Source organism: Stomoxys calcitrans, chromosome 3, assembly GCF_963082655.1.
Source record: "Stomoxys calcitrans chromosome 3, idStoCalc2.1, whole genome shotgun sequence".
Classification (NCBI taxonomy): Eukaryota; Metazoa; Arthropoda; class Insecta; order Diptera; family Muscidae; genus Stomoxys; species Stomoxys calcitrans.
In genome coordinates this window covers 164851787-164876913 of record NC_081554.1, presented here as the reverse complement: position 1 = coordinate 164876913, position 25127 = coordinate 164851787, and the positions used below count along the sequence as shown (strand labels likewise).

At 38.5% G+C, this 25127-nt stretch overlaps 1 protein-coding gene across 1 annotated transcript in view; it reads left to right on the top strand.

Annotated features, from left to right (window-relative positions):
- Positions 1-24638, top strand: part of LOC131996204 (uncharacterized) — a 52888-nt gene extending 28250 nt beyond the window's left edge. Inside the window, exons 5-6 of the mRNA XM_059365670.1 lie at positions 12133-12222; positions 24454-24638. Of these exons, the coding sequence (XP_059221653.1) occupies positions 12133-12222; positions 24454-24638 (275 nt within the window). The remainder of the gene's footprint in view (positions 1-12132; positions 12223-24453) is intronic.
- The last annotated feature ends 489 nt before the right edge of the window (positions 24639-25127 follow it).

Below are 25127 nucleotides of genomic sequence, written 5' to 3'. Positions count from 1 at the left end.
TGAATTGGTTTATTGCCCGATACAGATCCCATATAAATCGTTCTCTCTATTTTACTTCGTGAGCCCCCAATGGGTGCAATTCTTATACGAATTGGCTGAAATTTTACACAGGTCTCCAACATATAATTTAATTGTGGTCCGAACCGGACCATATCTTGATATCGTTTTAATAGCAGAGCAACTCTTTTCTTATATCCTTTTTAGCCTAAGAAGAGATGCCGGGAAAAGAACTCGACAAATGCGATCCATGGTGGAGGGTATATAAGATTCGGCCCGGCCGAACTTAACACGCTTTTACTTGTTTTTCTCCTAATTTTTCCCAGTGACGAGGTCCTCTTTTACATTTCCAGCTGCATTAACATGCGTTATTGGAGTGGTGTAAATCCCCAAGAACACCAGGAACATTATTCGGAAGTCACTGTCAACATACCGATTGATTGGACACGAATTTCAAAAATCGACTTAATGAGTGTATGGGCAATGGAGCCGCCATTTACCCGAATTTTCAAATAAGTACATTTTTCTGGCGTATCCTGCATAATTTGAACTTTCTTAAGTGGTAACTCTGATCAAACCCTGAACGAAAGTCAAAACAGAAGTCAGCCAAATCGGACAAATATTGTGGCCTGTAGAGGTTCAAGAAGTCAAAGCTGGGGATCGGTTTATATGGAGACCATATCAGTTAATAAACAGATTCGGATCATACTCTGTGGGGACACTGGAAGTTAAAACAATAAGCCATTAAGCACACTCAAATTGTGGCAGCTAGTAGCTCAAGAAATCAAATCTGGGGATAGATTTATATGGGGGCTATATTCATTTATATACCGATTCAGATCACATTCAACACAAATGTGGAAGTCCGAAGTGAAGTTCTTTTGCCAAATTTCAGTCGGCATAAATTAAAACTGAGGCATCTATGGGCTCAAGCAATCAAAACTGGGGATCGGCTTATAGGGGGGCTATATTAGTTTATAAACCTATTCAGATCATAATCTGCACGGATGTTGGAAGTAAAATTTGAAAAACTATGGTCGAAAAAAACAACTTTGGTGGAAAAAACAACTTTGGTCGAAAAAAACAACAACGAAATTTGTTTATTTTCCTGCAGTAATTTATTTTAAATCTCAATGGTCCAAAGCAAACAAGTAAAAAGGCGTTCAGTTCGGGTATATATGTGAACCACGTTTCGTTATAATCCGGTGAAAAATGAATAAATTATGCCCCTATAGCAGCTATTTCGAAATACGGCCCTATTTAGACCAAATTCGGCACGGACATTGAGTGGTCAAAAAAGTACAAGTCATTGTTCAATTTTGTAGACCAAAATATTGGTCTATTTGGTAGCTATATCCAAATATAGACCGATCTAAACCATATACGACACGGATGTCGAAAAGCCTAACATAAGTCGCTGTGTCAAATTTAGGAGAAATCGGATTACAAATGCGCCTTTTATGGGGTCAAGACTTTAAATCGAGAGATCGGCTTACATGGCAGCTATATCCGAATCTGGACCGAACTAGGCCACATTGAAGAAGGATGTCGAAGGGCTTAACACAACTCACCATTCCAAATTTCGGCGGCATTGGACAATAAATACGCCTTTTATGGGCCCAAAACCTTAAATCGAGAAAACGGTCTATATGGTAGCTATATCCAAATCTGGACCGATTTGTGCCATATTGCAGAAGTATGTTGAGGGCCTTAACACAACTCACTGTTCCAAATTTCGGCGGCATCGGATAATAAATGCGCCTTTTATGGGCCCAAAACCTTAAATCAAAAGATCCGTCTATATGGCAGCTATTGGGTTGCCCAAAAAGTAATTGCGGATTTTTCATATAGTCGGCGTTGACAAACTTGTTCACAGCTTGTGACTCTGTAATTGGATTCTTTCTTCTGTCAGTTATCAGCTGTTACTTTTAGCTTGCTTAAGAAAAAAAGTGTAAAAAAGTATATTTGATTAAAGTTCATTCTAAGTTTTATTAAAAATGCATTTACTTTCTTTTAAAAAATCCGCAATTACTTTTTGGGCAACCCAATCCATCCAAATCTGGACCGATCTGGGCCAAATTGAAGAAGAATGTCGAAGGGCCCAACACAACTGACTGTCTCAAATTTCGGCGAAATCAGACAATAAATGCTCCTTTTATGGGTCCAAAGCCTTAAATCGAGAGTTCGGTCTATAAGGCAGCTATATCCAAATCTGGACCAAATCGAAAAGGGATGTCGAAGGGTCCAACACAACTCACTGTCTCAAATTAAAAAAAAAAAAACAAATCGGTAGATAACCTGATATAACTCCCATATAAACCGATCTCCAGATTTGACTTCTTGAGCCCCTTACAAGGCGCAATTTTGGTCCGATTTAGCTACAATTTTACACATAGTGATTTTTATGACTTCCAACAGCTATGCCAAGTACAGTTCAAATCAGTCTATAACCTGATATAGCTCCCATATAAACCGATCTTCCGATTTGACTTTTTTATCCCCCACAACTCGCAATTATTGACCAATTTTGCACATAGTGTTTTGTTTTGACTTCCAACAACTGTGATAAGTAAGGTTCAAATCGGTCTATAACCTGATGTAGCTCCCATATAAACCGATCTCCCGATTGTACTTCTTGAGCCCTTACTAGCCGCAATAGTTGTCCGACTTGGCTGAAATTTTTTATGCGGTGTCCTGTTATGACTTCCAACAACTGTGTCACGTTCGGTTGTAAATCAGTTCATAAACTGATATAGCTCACATGAAAACCCGTCTCTCGATCATCCTTGTTCGGTTCCGAGAAGCTTTAATTTTCTCTGGTTTGACAGAAGTTTGGTATGTAGAATAAAATTATGCCCTTCAACAAAATATATTTGGTATAAATTTTTAGCAGAATCCATGGTGGTGGATTGCCAAGATTCGGCCAAACTAAGCACATTTTGTTCAACCTAACCTAGCCTAACATTCTTAAATACTCTTTCGGTGTGGCTCCATGTCCGTTCGTGTGTCTGTCGTGTCTTGACTACAACCTTTAACAATAGCGATAGAGCTGGTATTTGGCACAAATGAGTTTTGTCCACATGCAGATAAAGATAGATTTAGTCGGAGTAAAGGTTCCATACCTCCCATTAATTACTGAATGTTACCCTTAGCGCAATTTCAAACATTAACATTTAACCCATTATGAAATTTCCATGTAGATCATTAACAAAGAGATTATTTGCAAATTAATGAAAAACATGTTGAACGATAAATCATAAAACACATCACACATATGTTTGCCTGTAAGACGCATTCTAGCATTAAAACAATTAAAAACATCTGAGTCACACAAAAAGAGTTACATCAGCTTAAAAGCAAGCTATGGCAACAAAAAAACAATTATGAATATAACGCACTACATACAAGTGTCATATATTTTTACAAATTATTGTTATTATCCTTACAAAGACGATGTGAAATAGAACAAGGGAAATGTGGAGGCTTGAAAAAACCTTAACATAGTCATTTATGAATCATTCAGCTTACAAATGCTTGAACTCATATCGAAATGGAAACTGAAATCCCAATGTATATGTCTTTGAATGCATGCAAGAAGTTGTGCAACTACACCTCGTTCCGCTGATTTAGTAAAGGGGGTGCTATAAGCAGAACTTGCAGTACAGAAAGTAGAGGCAACATGTTTTACGTGTGGATAAGTGTGTGTGTGTGTGTGTGTGAGTGACTACGGTTTGTTGTGTTGTGCATAAAACTAATAATTTCTATTTACAATAACTCAAAAACTTTTTTTTTTCGCCTTTTTGTCTCAGTGGTGTTTTTAATGGCCCATAAATTATCCATATAACAATGAGATGGATGGAAGTAGAGAGACAAGGATACATGCACATATAGCTCGAATGCAATCAAACAATTGGCTTTGCTTGAATTTGGTTGAAGGAAAATTAAATAAATAAATAAACTTCTTGGCGGCATGAAGCTTGGCCAAAGGAATTTACACCCCAAATCCAAAATGAAAATATACCCCAAACTGGTATAAAGAGAACAACCACAAAACTTTTGAGGCCAATTTGGGTTTTACTCAAGTAAATCTGAATTTTTCCAATATTGGAAATAATACCGGAGGCCGCCGTACCGCAGACGTTGGCATATCCGCCTATGACACTGAACATATCGGTTCGAATCCTGGCGAGTACATCAGAACACATTTTTAGCGACATTCTGGCGACATTTTAGAGGAACTATGCCATTTGAAACAAGTAAAATCATTCTAAGTTCTGCTGGGTCTAATCTTAGGAACCCACCATCATGGATTCTGCTAAAAATGTATACAAAATTAATTTAGTTGAAGGGCATCATTTAATTCTACACACCAAACTTCTGTCAAACAAGCGAAAACTAAAGCTTCTAGGAAACGAACAGGGATGACCGAGAGACCGGTTAACATGGGAACTATATCAGGTTATAGACTGATTTAAACCGTATTTGGCACAGTTGTTGAAAGTCATAACAAAACATCGCATGCAAAATTTCAGCCAAATAGGACAAAAATTGTGGATTGTAAAGGCTCAAGAATAAAATCGGGAGATCGGTTTATGTGGGAGTTATATCAGGTTCTAGACCAATTTAGACCGTACTCGGCACAGTTGTTGGAAGTAATAACAGAACACTTTGTACAAAATTTCAGCCCAATCGAATGAAAATTGAGGCTTCCAGGGTCTCAAGAAGTCAAAACGGGATATCGGTTTATATGGGAGCTATATCTAAATCTGAAGCGATATGACCTATTTGCAATCCTCAACGACCTACATCTCAATTAAGTACCTGTGCAAGATTTCAAGCGGCTAGCTTTACACGTTCGATCGCTATCGTGACAGACTGACAGACATGGTTAGATCGACTCAGGATGTTGAGACGATCAAGAATATATATACTTTATGGAGACCTAGATCAATATATAGAGCTGTTTCAAACGGAACGACTAGATTAGTACACCCCCCTCCAATGGTAGTGGGTATAAAATTGACTTTTTGCATTTTACGAAAATGTTTTGAAAATATTTTTCTGCCTTTTACAGAAATATTAAAAAAAATCAAACAAATAAAAAGGCGTTAAGTTCGGTCCGCCCGAACTTTGGATACCCACCACCTCGGGTATATATGTAAACCACCTTTCATCAAAATCCGGCGAAAATGCCATACCTTATATCCCATAGCAGTTATATCGAAATATGTTCCGATTTGGACCAAACACTAATAAGTATATTAGCTATATCTAAGTACAGTAGCTATATCGGAACCATATATTACATGGATATCGAAAAGCCTAACATAAGTCACTGTGTCAAATTTCAGTGAAATCGGATTATAAATGCGCCTTTTATAGGGCAAAGCCTATAAATCGAGATATCGGTCTATATAGCAGCTATATCAAATCTGGACCGATTTGGGCCAAGTAGCAGAAAAATGTCGAAGAGGCTAACACAAATCGCGGTCTCAAATTTTATTGAAATCGGACAATAAATGCGCCTTTTATGGCCCTAAAACCGAGAGATCGGTCTATATCCAAATCTGGACCGATCTGTGCCAGATATATGTGTGCAAATATATGTTAAGGGGCTTAACTTAACTCACTGTCCCAAATTTCATCAAAAACGAATAATAAATGTGATTTTTATGGCCCTAAGACCCTAAATCGGAAGGTCGGTCTATATGGCAGCTATAACCAAATCTGGACCGATCTGAGCCAAATTGACGAACGACATCGAAGGGCCTAACACAACTCTCTGTCCAAAATTTCAGCAAAATCGGAGAAAGAATATGGCTTTTATGGGCCTAAGACCCTAAATCGCAGGATCGATCTATATGGCAGCTATATCCAAATCTGGACTGATCTGGGCCAAATTGAAGAAGGATATCGAAGGGCCAAACATATCTCACTGTCCCAAATTTCAGCAAAATCGGATAATAAATGTGACTTTTATGGGCCTAAGACCCTAAATCGGAGGATCGGTCTATATGGGGACTATATCAAGATATAGTCCGTCTTCAAACTTAACCTGCTTATGGACAAAGAAAAAAGAATCTTTGCAAAGTTTTAGCTCAATATCTCTATTTGTGGAGACTGTAGCGTGATTTCAACAGACAGACGGAGGGACATGGCTATATTGTCTTAGATTTTTACGCTGATCAAGAATATATATACTTTGTAGGGTCGGAAATGGATATTTTGATGTGTTTCAAACGGAATGACAAAATTAATATAACCCAACCTTCGGTGGTGGGTATAAAAAGATTAAAAAATATTTTCAAAAAATGGCAGAATTTTAAAAGTTTGCTTATGTTGCACACAAGTTGAGACGTCAAACCAAATACCTCACTCAAAATTTTTTAAATATTACACTAAAATTGTGGGTGCTACAACCATAATAGGGCATATCAAATGAAAGATTTTTATGCAATCGGCCGATTTTTGTTCCCTCCACCATAGGATGGTAGTGCACTAACTTTGCTTTACGAATTATTGATCTTAGATCGCAAAAAGTATATATATTCTTCATCGTCTTGAAACTTTATGTCGATCCAACCATGTCTGTCTGTCTTTCTGTAAAAATCACGCTAACTTATGAGGAAGCAAAGCTAGGTGCTTGAAATTCAGCAGAAACACTTCCTATTATTAAAGGTCGGCTGGGATTGTATATGTCCATATCTGTCTTCATTTAGATATTGCTCCCATATAGACCGATCTACAGATTTTACTTCTTGAGCCTCCAGAGGCCGCAATCCTACTTAGCTGAAATTTTGCACAATAACTTCCCCAATGACCTCCAACATACACGCCAAGTATGGTTTAAATCGGCCCAAAGCATGATAAAGCTCCCATATAAACCGACTTTCCGATTTGGCTTTTTGAGCCTCTAGAGGGCGCAATTCATATCCGATTTTATTGAAACTTTGCACAATGACTCCTCCAATTTCCTTCAACTTAACTGGCAAGATTGGTTCAAATCGGCACAAACTTGATGTAGCTCCCATATCAACTGGCCTCTCGATTTGACTTCTTGAGCCTCTAGAGGGCGTAATTCTTATAGGTTGGGCTAAAATCTTATAATATGACGTTGTCTTTGACATTTAATGGATATATCAAGTATGGTACGAATCGGCCTTAAACCTGATACTGCTCCTATATAAACCGACTTCCCGATTTGATTTCTTGAGCCTCTAGAGGATGTAATTCCTGATTGATTTTGCTGAAATTTGGCACAGTCACTGTATACATGACCTTCAACAAACTTAGCAAATATAGTCTGAATCAATCCATGACCTTATATAGCTCCTATATAAACCGATCTCCCGATTTTAAACCGACCTCCCGATTTGATTTCTTGAGCCTCTAGAGGACGTAATTCCTGACCGATTTTGCTGAAATTTGGCACAGTCACTGTATACATGACCTTCAAAAACTTAGAAAATATGGTATGAATCGGTCCATAACCTGATATAGCTCAACTGCAAACTTTTCTCCCCATTATACTTCTTAAGCCTCTCTAAAGCGCATTTCTTATACGATTTGGTTGAAATTTTCCACTACTGTCTTTAACATTCAATCCTAGTATATCCCGAATAGGTTTACAACCTGAAATAGCTCCAATAGCATATAAATTCTTATCCTTTATCTTTTGTTTGCCTATAAAGAGATACCGAGCAAAGATCTTGGCAAATGCGATTCTTAGTGATGGGTATATAGGATTCGGCACGTAGAACTTAGCACCCTTTTGCATGCATAAATTATTTTTACTGGAGTATGTGGCGCTGCACCGTCGGATGAAATAAAAACAAGTAAAAAGGCGTTAAGTTCGGCCGGGCCGAACTTTGGATACCCACCACCTCGGGTATATATGTAAAATACCTTTCGCCAAAATTCGTTGAAAAATCCAAATCTTATGCCCCATAGCAGCTAAATCGATATATGTTCCGATTTGAACCAAATACTAGGAAGTACAAATCATTGTTCAATAAACCGATCTGAACCATATACGACACGAATGTCGAAAAGCCTAACATATGTCACAGTGTTAAATTTCAGTGAAATTGGATTATAAATGCGCCTTTTATGTGGCCAAGACTATATGGCAGCTAAATCCAACATAACTCAAATTTCGATGAAATCGGATTATAAATGCGACTTTTTTGGACCCCAAAACCATAAATCGAGATATCGGTCTATATGACAGCTATATCCAAATCTGGACCGATCTAAGCCAAATTGAAAAAGAAAGTCGAAGGGCCCAACACAACTCACTGTCCGAAATTTGGGCGACATCGGATAATCAATGCGCCTTCTATTGAACCAAAACCTCAAATCTAGAGATCGGTCTATATGGCAGCTATATTCAAATCTGGACCGATCTGAGCCAAATTGAAGAAGGATGTCGAAGGTCCTAACACTACTCACTGTCCCTAATTTCGGAGACATGGGATAATAAATGCGCCTTTTATGGCCCCAAAATTTAAAATCGAGAGATCGGTCTATATGGCAGCTATATCCAAATCTGAACCGATCTATGCCATATTGCAGAAGTATGTCAAGGGCCTTAATTTAACACACTGTCCCAAATTTCGACGACATCGGACAATAAATGCGCCTTTTATGGGCGCAAGACCTTAAATCGAGAGATTGGTCTATATGGCAGCTAAATCCAAATATAAACCGATCTGAGCCAAATTGAGGGAGGATGTCGAGTGGTCTACCATAACTCTCTGTCCCAAATTTCAGCAAAATCGGATAATAAATGTGGCTATTATGGGCCTTAGACCCTAAATTGGCGGATCGGTCTATATGGCAGCTATATCGAAATCTGAACCGATCTGAACCAAATTGAAGAAAGATGTCGAGTGGCATAATATAATTCTCTGTCTTAAATTTCAGCAAAATCGGATAATAAATGTGGCTTTTATGGGCCTTAGACCCCAAATTGGCGGATCGGTCTATATGGCAGCTATATCGAAATCAGAATTGATCTGGGCCAAATTAAGGAAGGATATTGGGTGGCCTAAGATAACTCTTTGTCCTAAATTTCAGCAAAATCGGATAATAAATGTGGCTTTTATAGGCCTTAGACCCTAAATTGGCGGATCGGTCTATATGGCAGCTATATCGAAATCTGAACCGATCTGGGCCATATTAACGAAGTATGTCGAGTGGCCTAACATAATTTTCTGTTCCAAATTTCAGCAAAATCAGCTAATAAATGTGGCTTTTATGGACCTAAGACCCTAAATCGGAGGATCGGTCTATATGGGGGCTATATCAAGATATAGTCCGATATAGCCCATCTTCGAACTTAACCTGCTGATGGACAAAAAAAGAATCTGTGCAAAATTTCAGCTCAATATTTCTAGTTTTAAAGACTGTAGCGTGATTTCAACAGACAGACGGACGGACATGGCTAGATCGTCTTAGATTTTTACGCTGATCAAGAATATATATACTTTATAGGGTCGGAAATGGATATTTCGATGTGTTGCAAACGTAATGACAAAATGAATATACCCCCATCCTTCGGTGGTGGGTATAATAAAAAAAGCGTGTTAAGTTCGACCGGGCCGAATATTGGGTACCTACCTCCATGGCTTCCTCTAAAAATGTACCCTTATTAGCTGAGTGTGTATTTGAATTATTTTGGTCCCTAAAAGTCATATCGGGGCAACGATACTTAGGGGGCCCTTTATAACCATATTGACCGAATTTGGATAAAACTTGGCACTGATGATGTACGCCATAAAAAAGGGCCAAATTTCAGCCAAATCAGGTGAAAATTTAAGCTTCTAAGGGCTTAATAAATCAAATCCAAGGATCGGTTTATATGGGGGATAAATCTGTTTATTGACCGATTCGGATCGTACATGGCATGGATGTTGGAAGTCATAACTCAAGACATGGTTCCAAATTTCGACCAAATCGGATGAAAATTGAGGCTTGTAAGTGCTCAAGAAGTCAAATCCGGGGATCGGACCAGTCCCTGGGTTCTCAATGTAACCCCTCAGGACCAATCTGTATTCTAGCTTTGATCCATTCGTGTAACATGAACTTCCAGATGGCAATACTAGGGTTCCGTCAATCTCAGACTGTACCTCTGGTAGCAGTGCGTCGCCCTCGACTTCAAGGTTCATCTCAGGTATCCGAAACCTTCCAGGTTTCCTATCGTCGCCTCGCTTATACTGTGATGGTATGAGCAGTTTCCATTTTCAATCCATTCTCCCATCGCCTTAAGTCTTTTAGCCGCAGTGGCTGCCTCACATTTAATCTGTATGTCAATGGGTCCGATATTTAGAATAGTCTCCAGTGCCCTAGTAGGCGTGGTCCTCATTGTTCCGCCTATGCCAAAACAACATGTTCTCTGAACCTTTTGTATGGTCCTTACGTTGCACTTTTCTCCATAGCAGTCCACCAAACTACTGAGGCGTAAGTAAGTATTGGTCTAATCATGCTCCTGTAGAGCCAGTGAACTTTCCTAGATTTCAGGCCCCAATTCGAGCCTACGGCCCGTCTACATAGTGCCCAAAATCTTTGAGCCTTTTCAGTACGCTCTTGAATGTGACATTTCCAATTTAGTTTCATGTCCAAGATATTTGACCTTGTCAAATATCGAAATCGTCTTATTGAGGAAACGTGGTGCCTCAATTCGGCCCACCTCCGTTTTCCTCGTGAACAAGCAGATTTCAGTCATATCTGGGTTAAGATTGACACCTCTGGGTCTAGCCCAGTCATATGCCATATGCAAGACCCTTTCGATCCTTCTGCATAGCTCGTGCGGATCCTTACCCCTCCTCAGTCAGCATCCGTAGAAGGTCATTTATGGTGGTTACCTATAGGAGTGGCGATAAAATCCCCCTCTGTGGCGTGCCCTGTGCCACTTTCTGCCTTATATTTATGCCATGGGACACACAATTTGTCCACCTGTTTCTCAGCATATGGTTTATCCAGTCTTTAAGGACCGGGTCCACCCGGTACTGGTCTAAGGATTGGATAAGTGTGTCGGTGTTAAAAGCCTCCTCGATGTCTAGGCATACCGCCAGTGCGTAAGTTTTGGCATCGGAGGATTCTTCTATTTTATGCACAACCTCGTGCAGGGCAGTCTCCACCGACCTTCCCTTGATATAGGCATGCTGTTTGTATTTGAGCAGTTCGCTGAATGCCATACTCTTTATCATGGTGTTCACAATACGTTCCATGGTTTTGACTAGAAAGGACGTAAGGCTTATGGGTCTGCAGGCTTTTGCTTTCGCATAACTTGCCTTGCAGGGTACAAACACCACCCTTGCCTCATCCTCAGTTCCGGGTGAGTTAAATGGTTTGAAGCTCCTCAAGGATTCCTTCATTCCATGCTGTGTTCATTTTAACGAAAAATCGGATATGGACACTCTAAGTGGCAATGTCATTGTAAATTTTGTCATCAATCCAAATCATGCGTTATAAGTAAAGCATAAATGCTTTCATAAGTCGCAAAATACAAAGCATATCACAAGCCTATGCAACCAAATTGGGGAACATTATATACAAAGCGGCAACACTATCTATCACTACCAAAAAAATTTGAAAATCGGACCACAAATAAAGTTTTGGCAGCCCGAACAAATTTTCGAAATGTGGAGGTGACCAACTTTAGGGGCTTGCAAAGAAGTAAATATGCAGCATACATTGACTTATGCTCAATATGACTACCTTTCGCCCTGGTTATTGATCCGAGTCGGTCATGCCTCATTCATTTGACGATCCGTTTGTTAGGGTATAATATTTGCGGCCCCGTCCGAGCTCAGCACATTTAATTTGCGTTTTAATATTCTTAACGTCTTAAATATTGGGTTGCCCAAAAAGTAATTACGGATTTTTCATATAGTCGGCGTTGACAAATTTTTTCACAGCTTGTGACTCTGTAATTGCATTCTTTCTTCTGTCAGTTATCAGCTGTTACTTTTAGCTTGCATTAGAAAAAAAGTGCAAAAAAAGTATATTTGATTAAAGCTCATTCTAAGTTTTATTAAAAATGCATTTACTTTCTTTTAAAAAATCCGCAATTACTTTTTGGGCAACCCAATAAAATGACTAACAATAAATTTGATTTATTACAAATTAAAGATAAAAAGAAATTACAAGAGAAACAAACTCCACCTAATCACCATCAAACTCAAAGTTCTTCAAGTCCAGACAAAAAAGGCATTAACATCAGTTTGTCTGTCTAGCCAAAATCTCTATGGCTTTTTGTTTTGCTTTGGGTTTACGACATTTGCCTTATTTTAATTGAAAATAAATCTTGTTTTCACAGGATAATAACAGCCACACAAGCTTCAATTGCCATTTGTAATGTCTGATGAGTTCTGCTGTATCTTCCCATTTTGAGAGGTTATTCAATAAATTTTCTGATCTCCTAGAAGATTTTTAATGGTTAACATTTGTTTTAATTCTTTTTTGGTGTCTCTTCTCTTTTGACCATTTCGTCATTCGTCTATTACAAAAGTAGCTTCCGAGACCCTTTGCAGCAATTCTATTGTATTGTATGTTTGGGGTGTTTTTGTAAATGACTTCCTGTGGTTTGTTATTTGGGTTATATAAACAATTGAAACTTTTTTTTGGGTGAGTTAATTTTTTCTTTTTGTTATTTAAATGCCAGTTGGGAAACTCTATGAATTATACACTCAAAGAAATGTGCTTAAAATATAAAGTCAATATTTGGATAAGATTGGTGTTTGCTGACTCAGGATATTCCAATGTCTGGAAGTGCTCCTTAATAGTTTCGGAAAAAGAGTGCCGCCTCCTAAGGAGACTTTTGACAACAGCCTTAGGCAGATAACAGCCTTATTCAAATAAAACAGCCTTAGGCAGATTTTCATGCCGAAAATCACATTAAATCCTCCCTTGCTCCCTCACAATTTTATTATACCCACCACCGAAGGATGAGGGTATATTAATTTTGTCATTCCATTTGCAATACATTGAAATACCCATTTCCGACCCTATAATATATATATATATATTTTTGATCAGCGTAAAAATCTTAGACGATCTAGCCATGTCCTTCCATATGTCTGTTGAAATCACGCTACAGTCTTCCAAAATAGAGATATTCATCTGAAATTGCTCATATTCTTTTTTTTCCATAAGCAGGTTAAGTTCTAAGATGGGCTTTATCGGACTATATCTTGATATAGCCTCCATAGAGACCATAGTAGCTATTTCGAAATGTGGTCCGATTTGGAACAAATTCGACACGGATATTGAGTGGTCTAATATTGTAAGTACAAGTCATCGTTCAATTTTGTAGATCAAATTTTGTTTTTTTTTTGGTAGTCATATCCCAAATATGGACCGATTTGAACCATTAACGATTCGGGCGTCCAAAAGCCTAACATAAGTCACTGTATCAAATTTCAGCGAAATCGGATTATAAATGTGCCTTTTATGGGACCAAGACTTTCAATCGGGAGATCGGCAGGAATATCCAAATTTGTACCAACCTGGGGCAAATTGAAGAGGGATGTCAAAGGACCTTACACAACTCACTGTCCGAAATTTTAGCGAAATTGAATAATAAATGCGCTTTTTATGGGCCAAAAATCTTAAATCGAGAAATCGGTTTAGATGGCAGCTATATCGAAATCTGGACCGATCTGAGCCAAATTGCAGAACGATTTCGAAGTGCCTAACACAACTCTCCCAAATTTCGGCGAATTCGGACAATAAATGCACCTTTTATAGATCCAAAACCTTAAATCGAGAGATCGGTCTATATGACAGCTATATACAAGTCTGAACCAAACTGGACCAAGTTGCACAAAGATGTAGAAAGGACTAACACTAACCTCACTGTCCCAAATTTAGACAAAATCGTTCAATAAAAGCGCCTTAGATGGTTAAGATGGCAGCTATATCGAAATCTGGACCGATCTAAGCCAAATTGCAGAAAGTTTTCGAAGATCCTGACGCAACTCTCTCAAATTTCGGCGAATTCGGACAATAAATGCTATCTTTATGGGTCCAGAACCTTAAATCGAGAGATCGATCTATATGGCAGCTATATCCAAATCTGGCCCGATCTTGGCCAAATTGACGAATGATAACGAAGGGCCTAAAACAACTCACTGTCAAAAATTTCAGCAAAATCGGATAATAAATGTGGCTTTTTTGGGCCTAAGACCCTAAATCGGCGGATCGGTCTATATGGCGCGTATATCAAGATGTAGACCGATTAAGCCCATCTTCGAACTTGACCTGCTTAAGGAGAAACAAGCAAAAGCGTTCTAAGATCGGCCGGGCCGAATCTTATATACCCTTCATCATGGATCGCATTTGTCGAGATCTTTTCCCGGCATCTCTTCTTAGGCATACAAAGGATTTAAGAAAAGATTTGCTCGGCTATTAGAGCGACATCAAGATATGGTCCAGTTTAGATCACAATTAAATTACATGTTGGAGACCTGTATAAAATGTCAGCCAATTCGAATAAGAATTTCGCTCTTTGGGGGCTCAAGAAGTATAATAGAGAGATCGATTTATATGGGAGCTGTATCGGGCTAAAGACCGATTTAGACCATAATTAACACGTATGTTAATGGTCATGAGAGAATCCGTCGTACAAAATTTCAGGCAAATCGGATAATAATTGCGACCTCTAGGGGTCAAGAAGTCAAGATCCCAATTCGGTTTATATGGAGACTGTATCAGGTTAAGAAACGATTTGAACTTTATTTGACACAGTTGTTGAAAGTAAGAATAAAATACGTCTTGCAAAATTTCATCCAAATCGGATAGGAATTGCGCCGTCTAGAAGCTCAAGAAGTCAAGTCCCAAGATAGCTGTTTATATGACAGCTATATCAGGTCATGAACCGATTTGAACCATACTTGGCACAGTTATTGGATATCATAACAAAACACGTCGTGCAAAACTTCATTCTAATCGGATAAGAATTGCGCACTCTAGAGGCTGAAGAAGTCAAGACCCAAGATCAAAATATGGATCGTTATGGTCCATTTACAATACCAACCGACCTACACTAATATGAAGTATTTGTTCAAAATTTCAAGCGGCTAGCTTTTCATCCTTCGGAAAGTTAGCGTGCTTTCGACAGACAGAAGAATATATATACTTTATGGGGTTTCAGACGAATATTTCGAGTAGTTACATACCGAATGACGAAATTAGTATACCCTCCATCCTATGGTGAAGGGTATAAAAAAGAGTCTGTGCAAAGTTGCATCTCAATATTTCTATTTTTAAAGACTATAGAGTGATTTCAACAGACAGACGGACGGACATGGCTAGATCGTCTTAGATTTTTAAGCTGATCAAAAATATATATTCTTTATAGTGTTGGAAATGGATATTTCAATGTGTTGCAAACGAAATGACAAAATGAGTATACACCCATCCTTCGATGGTAGGTATAAAAATAAATTATCACCCGCGGTTTGATTAAACCCTCCACCATAGGATGGGGTGATACTTATTTCGTCATTCCGTTTGTAGCATCTTGAAATATTCGTCTAAGTCTTCATAAAGTGTATATATTCTTGATCGTCATAACATTTTAAGTTGATCTAGCACTGTCCGTCCATCCCTCGAACGAGTAAATCTAACCGCGTGACATTTTGTACATATTATTGATGTAAGTCATTGGGGATTGCAAATGAGCCATATCGTTTCAGATATGGATATATCTCCCATATGAACCGATCTCCTGATTTGACTCTTTGAGGCCCTGAAATCCGTATTTGTTAAACGATTTGAAATTTGTCACGGATCGTTTTGTTTTACATATGTTTGACTTCCTATTACCTCATATGTCTCCCATTTAAACCAATCTACCCGAGTTGAATTGTTTAGACTATAACTGTTTTCCGATTAGGCCGAAATTGTGAACGTAGTGTTCTATTACGACTTTCAACAATTGTGCCAAGTATGGTCTAAATCGGTTATTAATTCCAAATTATTCCTTATGTGGTAGAAATTTGGTGTATACAAATTTGTAGCAGAATCCAATATTCGGCCTGGCCGAACTTAGCACGTTTTTATACTCTCCACCATAGCATGGGGCCATACTAATTTCGTCATTCTGTTTGTAAAACCTCGAAATTCGCGTCTAAGACCCCATAAAGTATATATATTTTTGATCGTCAAGACATTTTAAGTCGATCTATCCATGTCCGTCTGCCTGTCTGTCGAAAGCACGCTTACTTTCGAAGAAGTAAAGCTAGGCGCTTGAAATTTTGCACAAATATTTATACACTACACCACCACTGTGGTACAGGGTATTATTTTTATTAGTGTAGGTCAGTTGGGTTGTAAATGGACCAAATCGGTCCATATTTTGGTAAAGCTGCCATATAAACCGATCTTGGGTCTTGACTTCTTGAGCTTCTAGAGGGCGAAATTCTCGTCCGATTTGATTTTGCACGTGGTTATTCGTTATGACTCCAAACAACTGCACTTAGTATGGTTTAAATCGGTTCATAACCTGATATAGCTGCCGATCATGGGTTTTGACTTCTTCAGCTTAAATAGAACGCAATTCTTAACCGTTTTGGCTGTAATTTTGCACGTGGTGTTTTGGTATAACTTCCAACAACTGTGCTAAGTATGGTTTAAATTGGGCCAAATCGGTTCGTTTTTTGATATAGCTGCCATATAAGCCGATCTTGGGTCTTGACTTCTTGAGCCACTAGAGTGCACAATTATTATCCGAATAAGATGAAATTTTGCACGACGTGTTTTGATATCCAACAATTGTGCCAAATAAGGTTCAAATCGGTTCATAACCTGATATAGCTGCCATATAAACCGATCTGGGATCTTGACTTCTTGAGTCTCTAGAGGTCGCAATTATTATCCGACTTGCCTGAAATTTTGTACGACGGATTCTCTCATGACCATCAATATACGTGTTTATTATGGTCTGAATCGGTCTATAGCCTGATACAGCTCCCATATAAATCGATCTCTCTATTTTATTCTTATTCGAATTAGCTGACATTTTACACAGGTCTCCAACATATATAGATTAATTGTGGTCAAAACCGGACCATATCTTGATATCGCTCTAATAGCAGAGCAAATCTTTCTTGCATCACTTTTTGCCTAAGAAGAGGTGCCGGGAAAAGAACTCGACAATTGCGATCCATGGTGGAGGGTATATAAAATTCGGTCCGGCGGAACTTAGCACGCTTTTACTTGTTATTGTTCTACAGGCGAACTAGTGCATATTTTAGCTCACTATATTTAAAGGATGTAACAGCTAGTAACCCAGGTAGCACCGCGGGGAGATTTTTGTCCACATTTGAGATGAAGGAATACCAAGACAAGCCTGGATTTTGCCAAGTTAAAACCAGTTAGAATGGTTGCTTGGTTTTCTATACCCCCAAGTCACCCAGCGATTTGGTATAATTTTAAGAAACTGTGCTAAGTATGGTCTAAATCTAACCTGATATAGCTGCCATATAAACCGATCTCCCAATTTGACTTCTTGAGGCTCTGGAGGGCGCAATTATTACTGTATTTGCATGCGATTTTGGAGTTGATATTATACCCACCACCGAAGGATGGGGGTATATTCATTTTGTCATTCCCTTTGCAACACATCGAAATATCCATTTCCGACCCCATAAAGTATATATATTCTTGATCAGCGTAAAAATCTAAGACGATCTAGCCATGTCCGTCCGTCTGTCCGTCTGTCCGTCTGTCTGTTGAAATCACGCTACAGTCTTTAAAAATAGAGATATTGAGCTGAAATTTTGCACAGATTCTTTTTCTGTTCATAAGCAGGTTAAGTTCGAAGATGGGCTATATCGGACTATATCTTGATATAGCCCCCATATAGACCGATCCGCCGATTTAGGGTCTTAGGCCCATAAAAGCCACATTTATTATCCGATTTTGTTGAAATTTGGGACAGTGAGTTGTGTTAGGACCTTCGATATCCTTTGTCAATTTGGCTCAGATCGGTCTAGATTTGAATATAGCTGCCATATAGACCGATCCTCCGATTTAGGGTCTAAGGCCCATAAAAGCCACATTTACGGTCCGATTTTGATGGAATTCGGGGCAGTGAATTGTGTAAGGCACGTCGACATCCTTCGTTAATTTGGCTCAGATCGGTTCAGATTTGGATATAGCTGCCATATAGATCGATCCTCCGATTTATGGTGTAAGGCCCATAATAGCCACATTCATTATCCGATTTTGCTGAAATTTGGGACAGTGAGATGTGTTAGGCCCTTTGGAATATTTCTTCAATTTGGTCCAGATCGGTTCAAATTTGGATATAGCTGCCATATAGATCGATTTCTTGATTTATGGTTTGGGGCCCATAAAATGCTCATTTATTGCCCGATGTCCCCGAAATTTTGAACAGTGAGTTAAGTTAAGCCCCTTGACATACTTCTGCAATATCGCACAGATCGGTTCAGATTTGGATATAGCTGCTATATAGACCGATATCTAGGTTTTAGGTTTTGGGGCCATAAAAGACGCATTTATTGTCCGATGTCGCTGAAATTTGAGTCAGCGAGGTTTGTTAGGCTCTTCGACGTCCTTCTTCAATTTTGCCCAGATCGGTCCAGATTTGGATATAGCTGCCATATAGACCGATATCTAGGTTTTAAGTCTTGGCCCCATAAAAGGCGCATTTATAATCCAATTTCACTGAAATTTGACACAGTGACTTATGTTAGTCTTTTCGACATCCGTGTCCTATATAGTTCAGATCGGTATGAGGTATATGAGTATAAGGTATGAAATTTTCACCGAATTTTGATGAAAGGTGGTTTACATATATACCCGAGGTGGTGGGTATCCAAAGTTCGGCCCGGCCGAACTTAACGCCTTTTTACTTGTTTTTCTATGATGTATCACAACCAAGTCAAATACGGTTCATTTTGGTCTTAGCTTAATTTAGCTAATATAAGAACCTGTCTCATGCCATGTCCCATGGTTAACACGCTTTTACTTGTCCATATCCTATAACTATCTACTTTCTTCGAGCTTTTATTGTAGTCAAAGGTGCTACTTTTGTCATCCGTAAACAAATTTTTATACTCTCCACCATAAGATGGGGGGTATACTAATTTCGTCATTCTGTTTGTAACTACTCGAAATAATCGTCTGAGACCCCATAAAGTATATATATTCTTGATCGTCGTGACATTTTATGTCGATCTAGCCATGTCCGTCCGTCTGTCCGTCCGTCCGTCCGTCCGTCTGTCTGTCGAAAGCACGCTAACTTCCGAAGGAGTAAAGCTAGCCGCTTGAAATTTTGCACAAATACTTCTTATTAGTGTAGGTCAGTTGGTATTGTAAATGGGCCATATCAGTCCATGTTTTGATATAGTTGCCATATAAACCGATCTTGGGTCTTGAATTCTTGAGCCTCTAGAGTGCGCAATTCTTATCCGATTGGAATGAAATTTTGCACGACGTGTTTTGTTATGATATCCAACAACTGTGCCAAGTATGGTTCAAATCGGTCCATAACCTGATATAGCTGCCATATAAACCGATCTTGGGTCTTGACTTCTTGAGCCTCTAGAGTGCGCAATTCTTATCCGATTGAAATGAAATTTTGCACGACGTGTTTTTTTATGATATCCAATAACTGTGCCAAGTATGGTTCAAATCGGTTCATAACCTGATATAGCTGCCATATAAACCGATCTTGGGTCTTAACTTCTTGAGCCTCTAGAGTGCGCAATTCTTATCCGATTCGAATGGAATTTAGCACGACGTGTTTTGTTATGATACCCAACAACTGTGCCAAGTATGGTTTAAATCGGTCCATAACCTGATATAGCTGCCATATAAACCGATCTTGGGTCTTGACTTCTTGAGCCTCTAGAGGGCACAATTCTTATCCGATTTGAATGAATTTTTGCACGAAGTATTTCGTTATGATATCCAACAACTGTGCCAAGTATGTTTCAAATCGGTTCATAACCTGATATAGCTGTCATATAAACCGATCTGGGATCTTGACTTCTTGACCCCTAGAGGTCGCAATTATTATTCGATATGCCTGAAATTTTGTACGACGGATCCTCTCATGACCATCAACAAACGTGCTTATTATGGTCTGAATGGGTGTATAGCCAGATACAGCTCCCATATAAATCGTTCTTTCTATTTTACTTCTTGAGCCCCCAATGGGCGCAATTCTTATTCGAATTGGCTGAAATTTTACATAGGTCTCAAATATAAAATTTAATTGTGATCCGAACCGGACCATATCTTGATATCACTTTAATAGCAGAGCAAATCTTTTCTTATATCCTTTTTTGCCTAAGAAGAGATGCCGGGAAAAGAACTCGACAAATGCGATCCATGGTGGAGGGTATATAAGATTCGGCCCGGCCGAACTTAGCACGCTCTTACTTGTTTCGCTTATTCTCTTTGACCATGCATCTAAGTTCCTGTTCATCTCCTCGACCACCACTTACACTATCTCACCTTACCAAATTTTCCCTATTGCAAAAATATATTTTACAAATAATCCTTTCATACTTTACCACAAAAAAAAAAGGACATGCGACAAAGGAACAAAAAAAAAAGAGCATTCCAGACTTACGCGTATACATCCGTTAATATTTTTCAATGTGCCACATTAAAAACGGCAACAAAAAGGTTGCAGAATGTTGAGTTCATACCCAAGGCATTGTTACTTGCAACAATTGTTGTTGTTGTGTTGCCTATTGTTGGTGTGGCGTTGGCTCAAAAATAAAAATATATTCGCTAACTTTGCATGTACGAATGCGTATTTCGATGTGGAAATAAATAAACATTAAAATATTTCCTTTTTCCCCTCAATTGTTTGGTGTTGCGTGGTCCCCCCCATAGGATGAAGGGAAAGCAAAAAGGATACAAATGATGTCCCTGTTTGTGAGGGCTATGCACCCAAAATAAAGGAAAATGTTGACCTGCAACAATTGTTGGCGACTTTTTTTTTAATTTTTTTCCTATAGTAATACACCCCTGACTTCCTGGCCAAGGACTTAATAGAGGGAAAAATGAAAGAGATGGCCAGGACTAGGTCCTCTCCTTTAACATTGACTATGCGAAAAAAATGTTTATATTTATTATGATCCTTTTTTTGATGTTTCACATTTGTTTGCTATTTTTTTACTCTTTCCTCTCTGGTCTTCCTGCTTTTGTATTGGGTTACATAAATTTTCAAGTTTTGTTTTTTTTTGTTTGTCTAAATTATTATTGTAATTTCTGTGCCTTTGTTGTATGGGGAAAACAAATGCAAAAGGAACTCATAAATTCAATCAAAAATAAAATGTGTAATGTTTACTTAACATTTGCATAGACAGTAATAAAGAACTTCAAGTTGTGCAGTAGATGGGGGACTCCAACTCGCTTCGTGAGGTGTATCTACAACGTTTGATTAAAGGAGCTGCAATATGAACAAAACCCGCTTACTTAAGTCTTTTAACAAAGCCACGAAACCTCGTAATATTGGTCTAAGACTCTGTGAAGTAATCATTCACAGACAATGTGGCCATTTCCTTCCGTCTGTGGACATAAAATTTTTCCAAAATCTGGTCACGGCCGACAGATCCCATATGTAGGATTCACCAATTTGACTTCTTGATCCTCTGGAGTTTTGGTATATTAGAAATGCAAATTTGGCCACCAACATTCCATTAAGAAATGGGGGTAAACATATCACATATCAATGAGCCCTGTCCCATTCCAGTTTAAATTCAATGATGGTTAAATTAGGATAGGATTAAGTGGCAGTCTGCCATCAAACTCACTGCGACGTTTTCGCCCATTGTAATACCACAGGAACAGCAGAAGGGAAATGCCTCCTAGCTCCTACCGTTGAGCTATTCAGATTGCTTTAAAACTCAATCATAATGGACCTCCTCCGAGTCGAGGAGGTGGTCCAAAGAGGTCCCCATGCGGTGACACCTTTTTGGGGAAAAGGTTTTTACATGGCATAGTACCTAACAAATTTAGCCAGCAGGACCTCCTCTAGATTGTAGCGATGCAGGCTGGAGTCGGGCTCAATTTTCATCTGTCATGAAGCACTGCTTGCTAAAAACAATTGCTGAACAAAATTGCCCTGCCACTCCTCAGATATACCGCAAAATATTGGGGCCCTTCGTCTTCGGCTAAGGCCATAATAAAGGGGCCCTAAAAGAAGTTCAACCTGAGAACTATTGGGTTGCCCAAAAAGTAATTGCGGATTTTTCATATAGTCGGCGTTGACAAATTTGTTCACAGCTTGTGACTCTGTAATTGCATTCTTTCTTCTCTCAGTTATCAGCTGTTACTTTTAGCTTGCTTTAGAAAAAAAGTGTAAAAAAAGTATATTTGATTAAAGTTCATTCTAAGTTTTATTAAAAATGGATTTACTTTTTTCTAAAAAATCCGCAATTACTTTTTGGGCAACCCAATATAAACTCTTTTGGGTTTTTGCTCTACTAACTTTTTATTATTAATACACTGAAATAATGTTTGTCCTAATTCTAAAGATTCGAGCCAAAGATTAGCAAAGTTAATATAAAGATGATAAATTTTACAACTTTTTAAGGAAACATTCCCTTTGGGCAAAGATATTTTCCTTGATATTAGGATTTTTATACCCTCCACTAAAGGATGGGGGTATACTAATTTCATCATTCTGTTTGTAACACCTCGAAATATGCGTCTGAGACCACATAAAGTCTATATATTCTTGATGGTCATGTCATTTGAAGTCGATCTAGCCATGTCCATCCGTCCGTTCGGCCGTCCATCCGTCTGTCAATCTAGCCATATCCGTCCGTCAGTTCGTCCGTCCATCCATCCGTCTGTAGAAATAACGCTAACTTTCGAAGGAGTAAAGCTGGCCGCTTGAAATTTTGCACAAATACTTCTTAGTAGTGTAGGTCGGTTGGTATCGTAAATGGGCCATATTGGTCCATGTTTTGATATAGCTGTCATATTAACCGATCTTGGATCTTGACTTCTTGAGCCTCTAGAGTGCGCTATTCTTATCCGATTGGAATGAAATTTTGCACGAAGTATTCTGTTATGATATCCAACAACTGTGCCTAGTATGGTTCAAATCGGTTTATAACCTGATATAGCTGTCATATAAAGCGATCTTGGGTCTTGACTTCTTGAGCCTCTAGAGGGCGCAATTCTTATCCGATTTGAATGAATTTTTGCACGACGTGTTTTGTTATGATATCCAACAACTGTGTCAAGTATGGTTCAAATCGGTTCCTAACCTGATATAGCTGTCATATAAACAGATCTGGGGACTTGACTTCTTGAGCTTCTAGAAGGCGCAATTATTATCCGACTTGGCTGAAATTTTGCACGACGTATTTTTTTCTTACTTTCTACAACTGTGTCAAATAAGGTTCAAATCGGTTCATAAACTGATATAGCTGCCATATAAACCGATCTGGGTTCTTGACTTCTTGAGTTTCTAGAGGTCGCAATTATTATCCGATTGCCTGAAATTTTGAACGACGGATTCTTTCATGACCATCAACATACGTGTTTATTATGGTCTGAATCGGTCTATAGCCCGATACAGCTCCCATATAAATCGATCTCTCTATTTCAGTTCTTGAGCCCCCAAAGGGCGCAATTCTTATTTGAATTGGCTGAGATTTAAGAAGAGATGCTGGGAAAAGAACTCGACAAATGCGATCCATGGTGGAGGGTATATAAGATTCGCCCCCGCCGAACTTAGCACGCTTTTCCTTGTTTTATATATTTTTAGCTGACCCATGGTGGTGGGCTCCCAAGATTCTATTCGGCCGAACTTAACACGCTTTAATTGTTAAATTTCATTTATTTAAACTTTCGATAGAATGTCCTTAACTTTGTTTTAAAAATTTGTATAAAAATTTGTTATACCCTATACCACTACTGTAGTTCTTCTTTTAATTTTGATTTTATTTCAAATTATTTTCATTTTTCCTTTTATTACAGCACATTTTTCCCCCTGTCATATACATCTCCCCTTCTTAGGCTTGCTGTGAATTTTCTCTAAAACATTTCATTTCACAAATATCAAGATTTATGACGGACATTAATCAAATGTTGTTTCTGATCATTGCAAAAACATAACACCGGACAAATGCATTTCATGCAATGCATCATCGCCCATTTCCTAAAAACACAAAACAAGAAGAAAAGCCAAAATACCGCTTCGCAACATTCATAAAACATTGACAACTTAACACATTCGTACATTTTGATGGCATTGACAAATTTTCTAAGGCTCAATGAATTGTAGAGAGAGTGAGTTATGAAGGTTCTTTGGCAGCACACTCAAAGGTACATAGCACACATACATCAACTGCAGGATGCAAAACCTGCATGCAGGCATGAAGGACATGCAATGTGATATATTTTCACTAACACCATACCAACAACAACAACAACAATATCTAATGTGAATAGGCAATACAATGTTCGATGATGAGAATGACAAAGACTTACTGTGGTTAGATGAGTCCAATTCTGAGTTGGTGCGGTATGCCTATGGGCTCTTTGTGGATGGCATTGCCAGCTTGCCTCACGAAAACCAAGCAGGAGAGGCGGTGATGCCTTGTGTGACTCAAGGCACGTGTGATATTTTGATTTAATGTCAAATGCAATATTTTTTGGACTCTGACAGGATATTCGTACACAGGCACACATACACTCACACTCACAAGCTCATGCGTTTGCACACAAAAAGGATATTGAACATTGCGGTTGACGTGGTCCACTGCATTGGTTGGTGAAACGAAATTCTCTGCTATCCAAAAGCAAACATCACGTATAAATCTCAATGACATTATATTGCAGTTTTTCGGTGCTCAATGAAAATTTAATATGGGGTTCAACATGTAAAATTAGGTAGTCATGTTTTTCCATTGAAATGTGAACGTTCTTTTTGTAGGAAATTTTTAAGAAAATACTATTAAAAATGTTTTCATAATTTTGTCTATAGAAAATTTTGTCAATATTTTACTTAAAAAATTTAGTCAAGATTTTTAGTATAAACTTTTTTAAACATTTTTATATAATGCATGTAACGAAGTCTCAGATTGAAAAGACTTCACCGAGTGCTGCATTTCAGTTTGAGCACG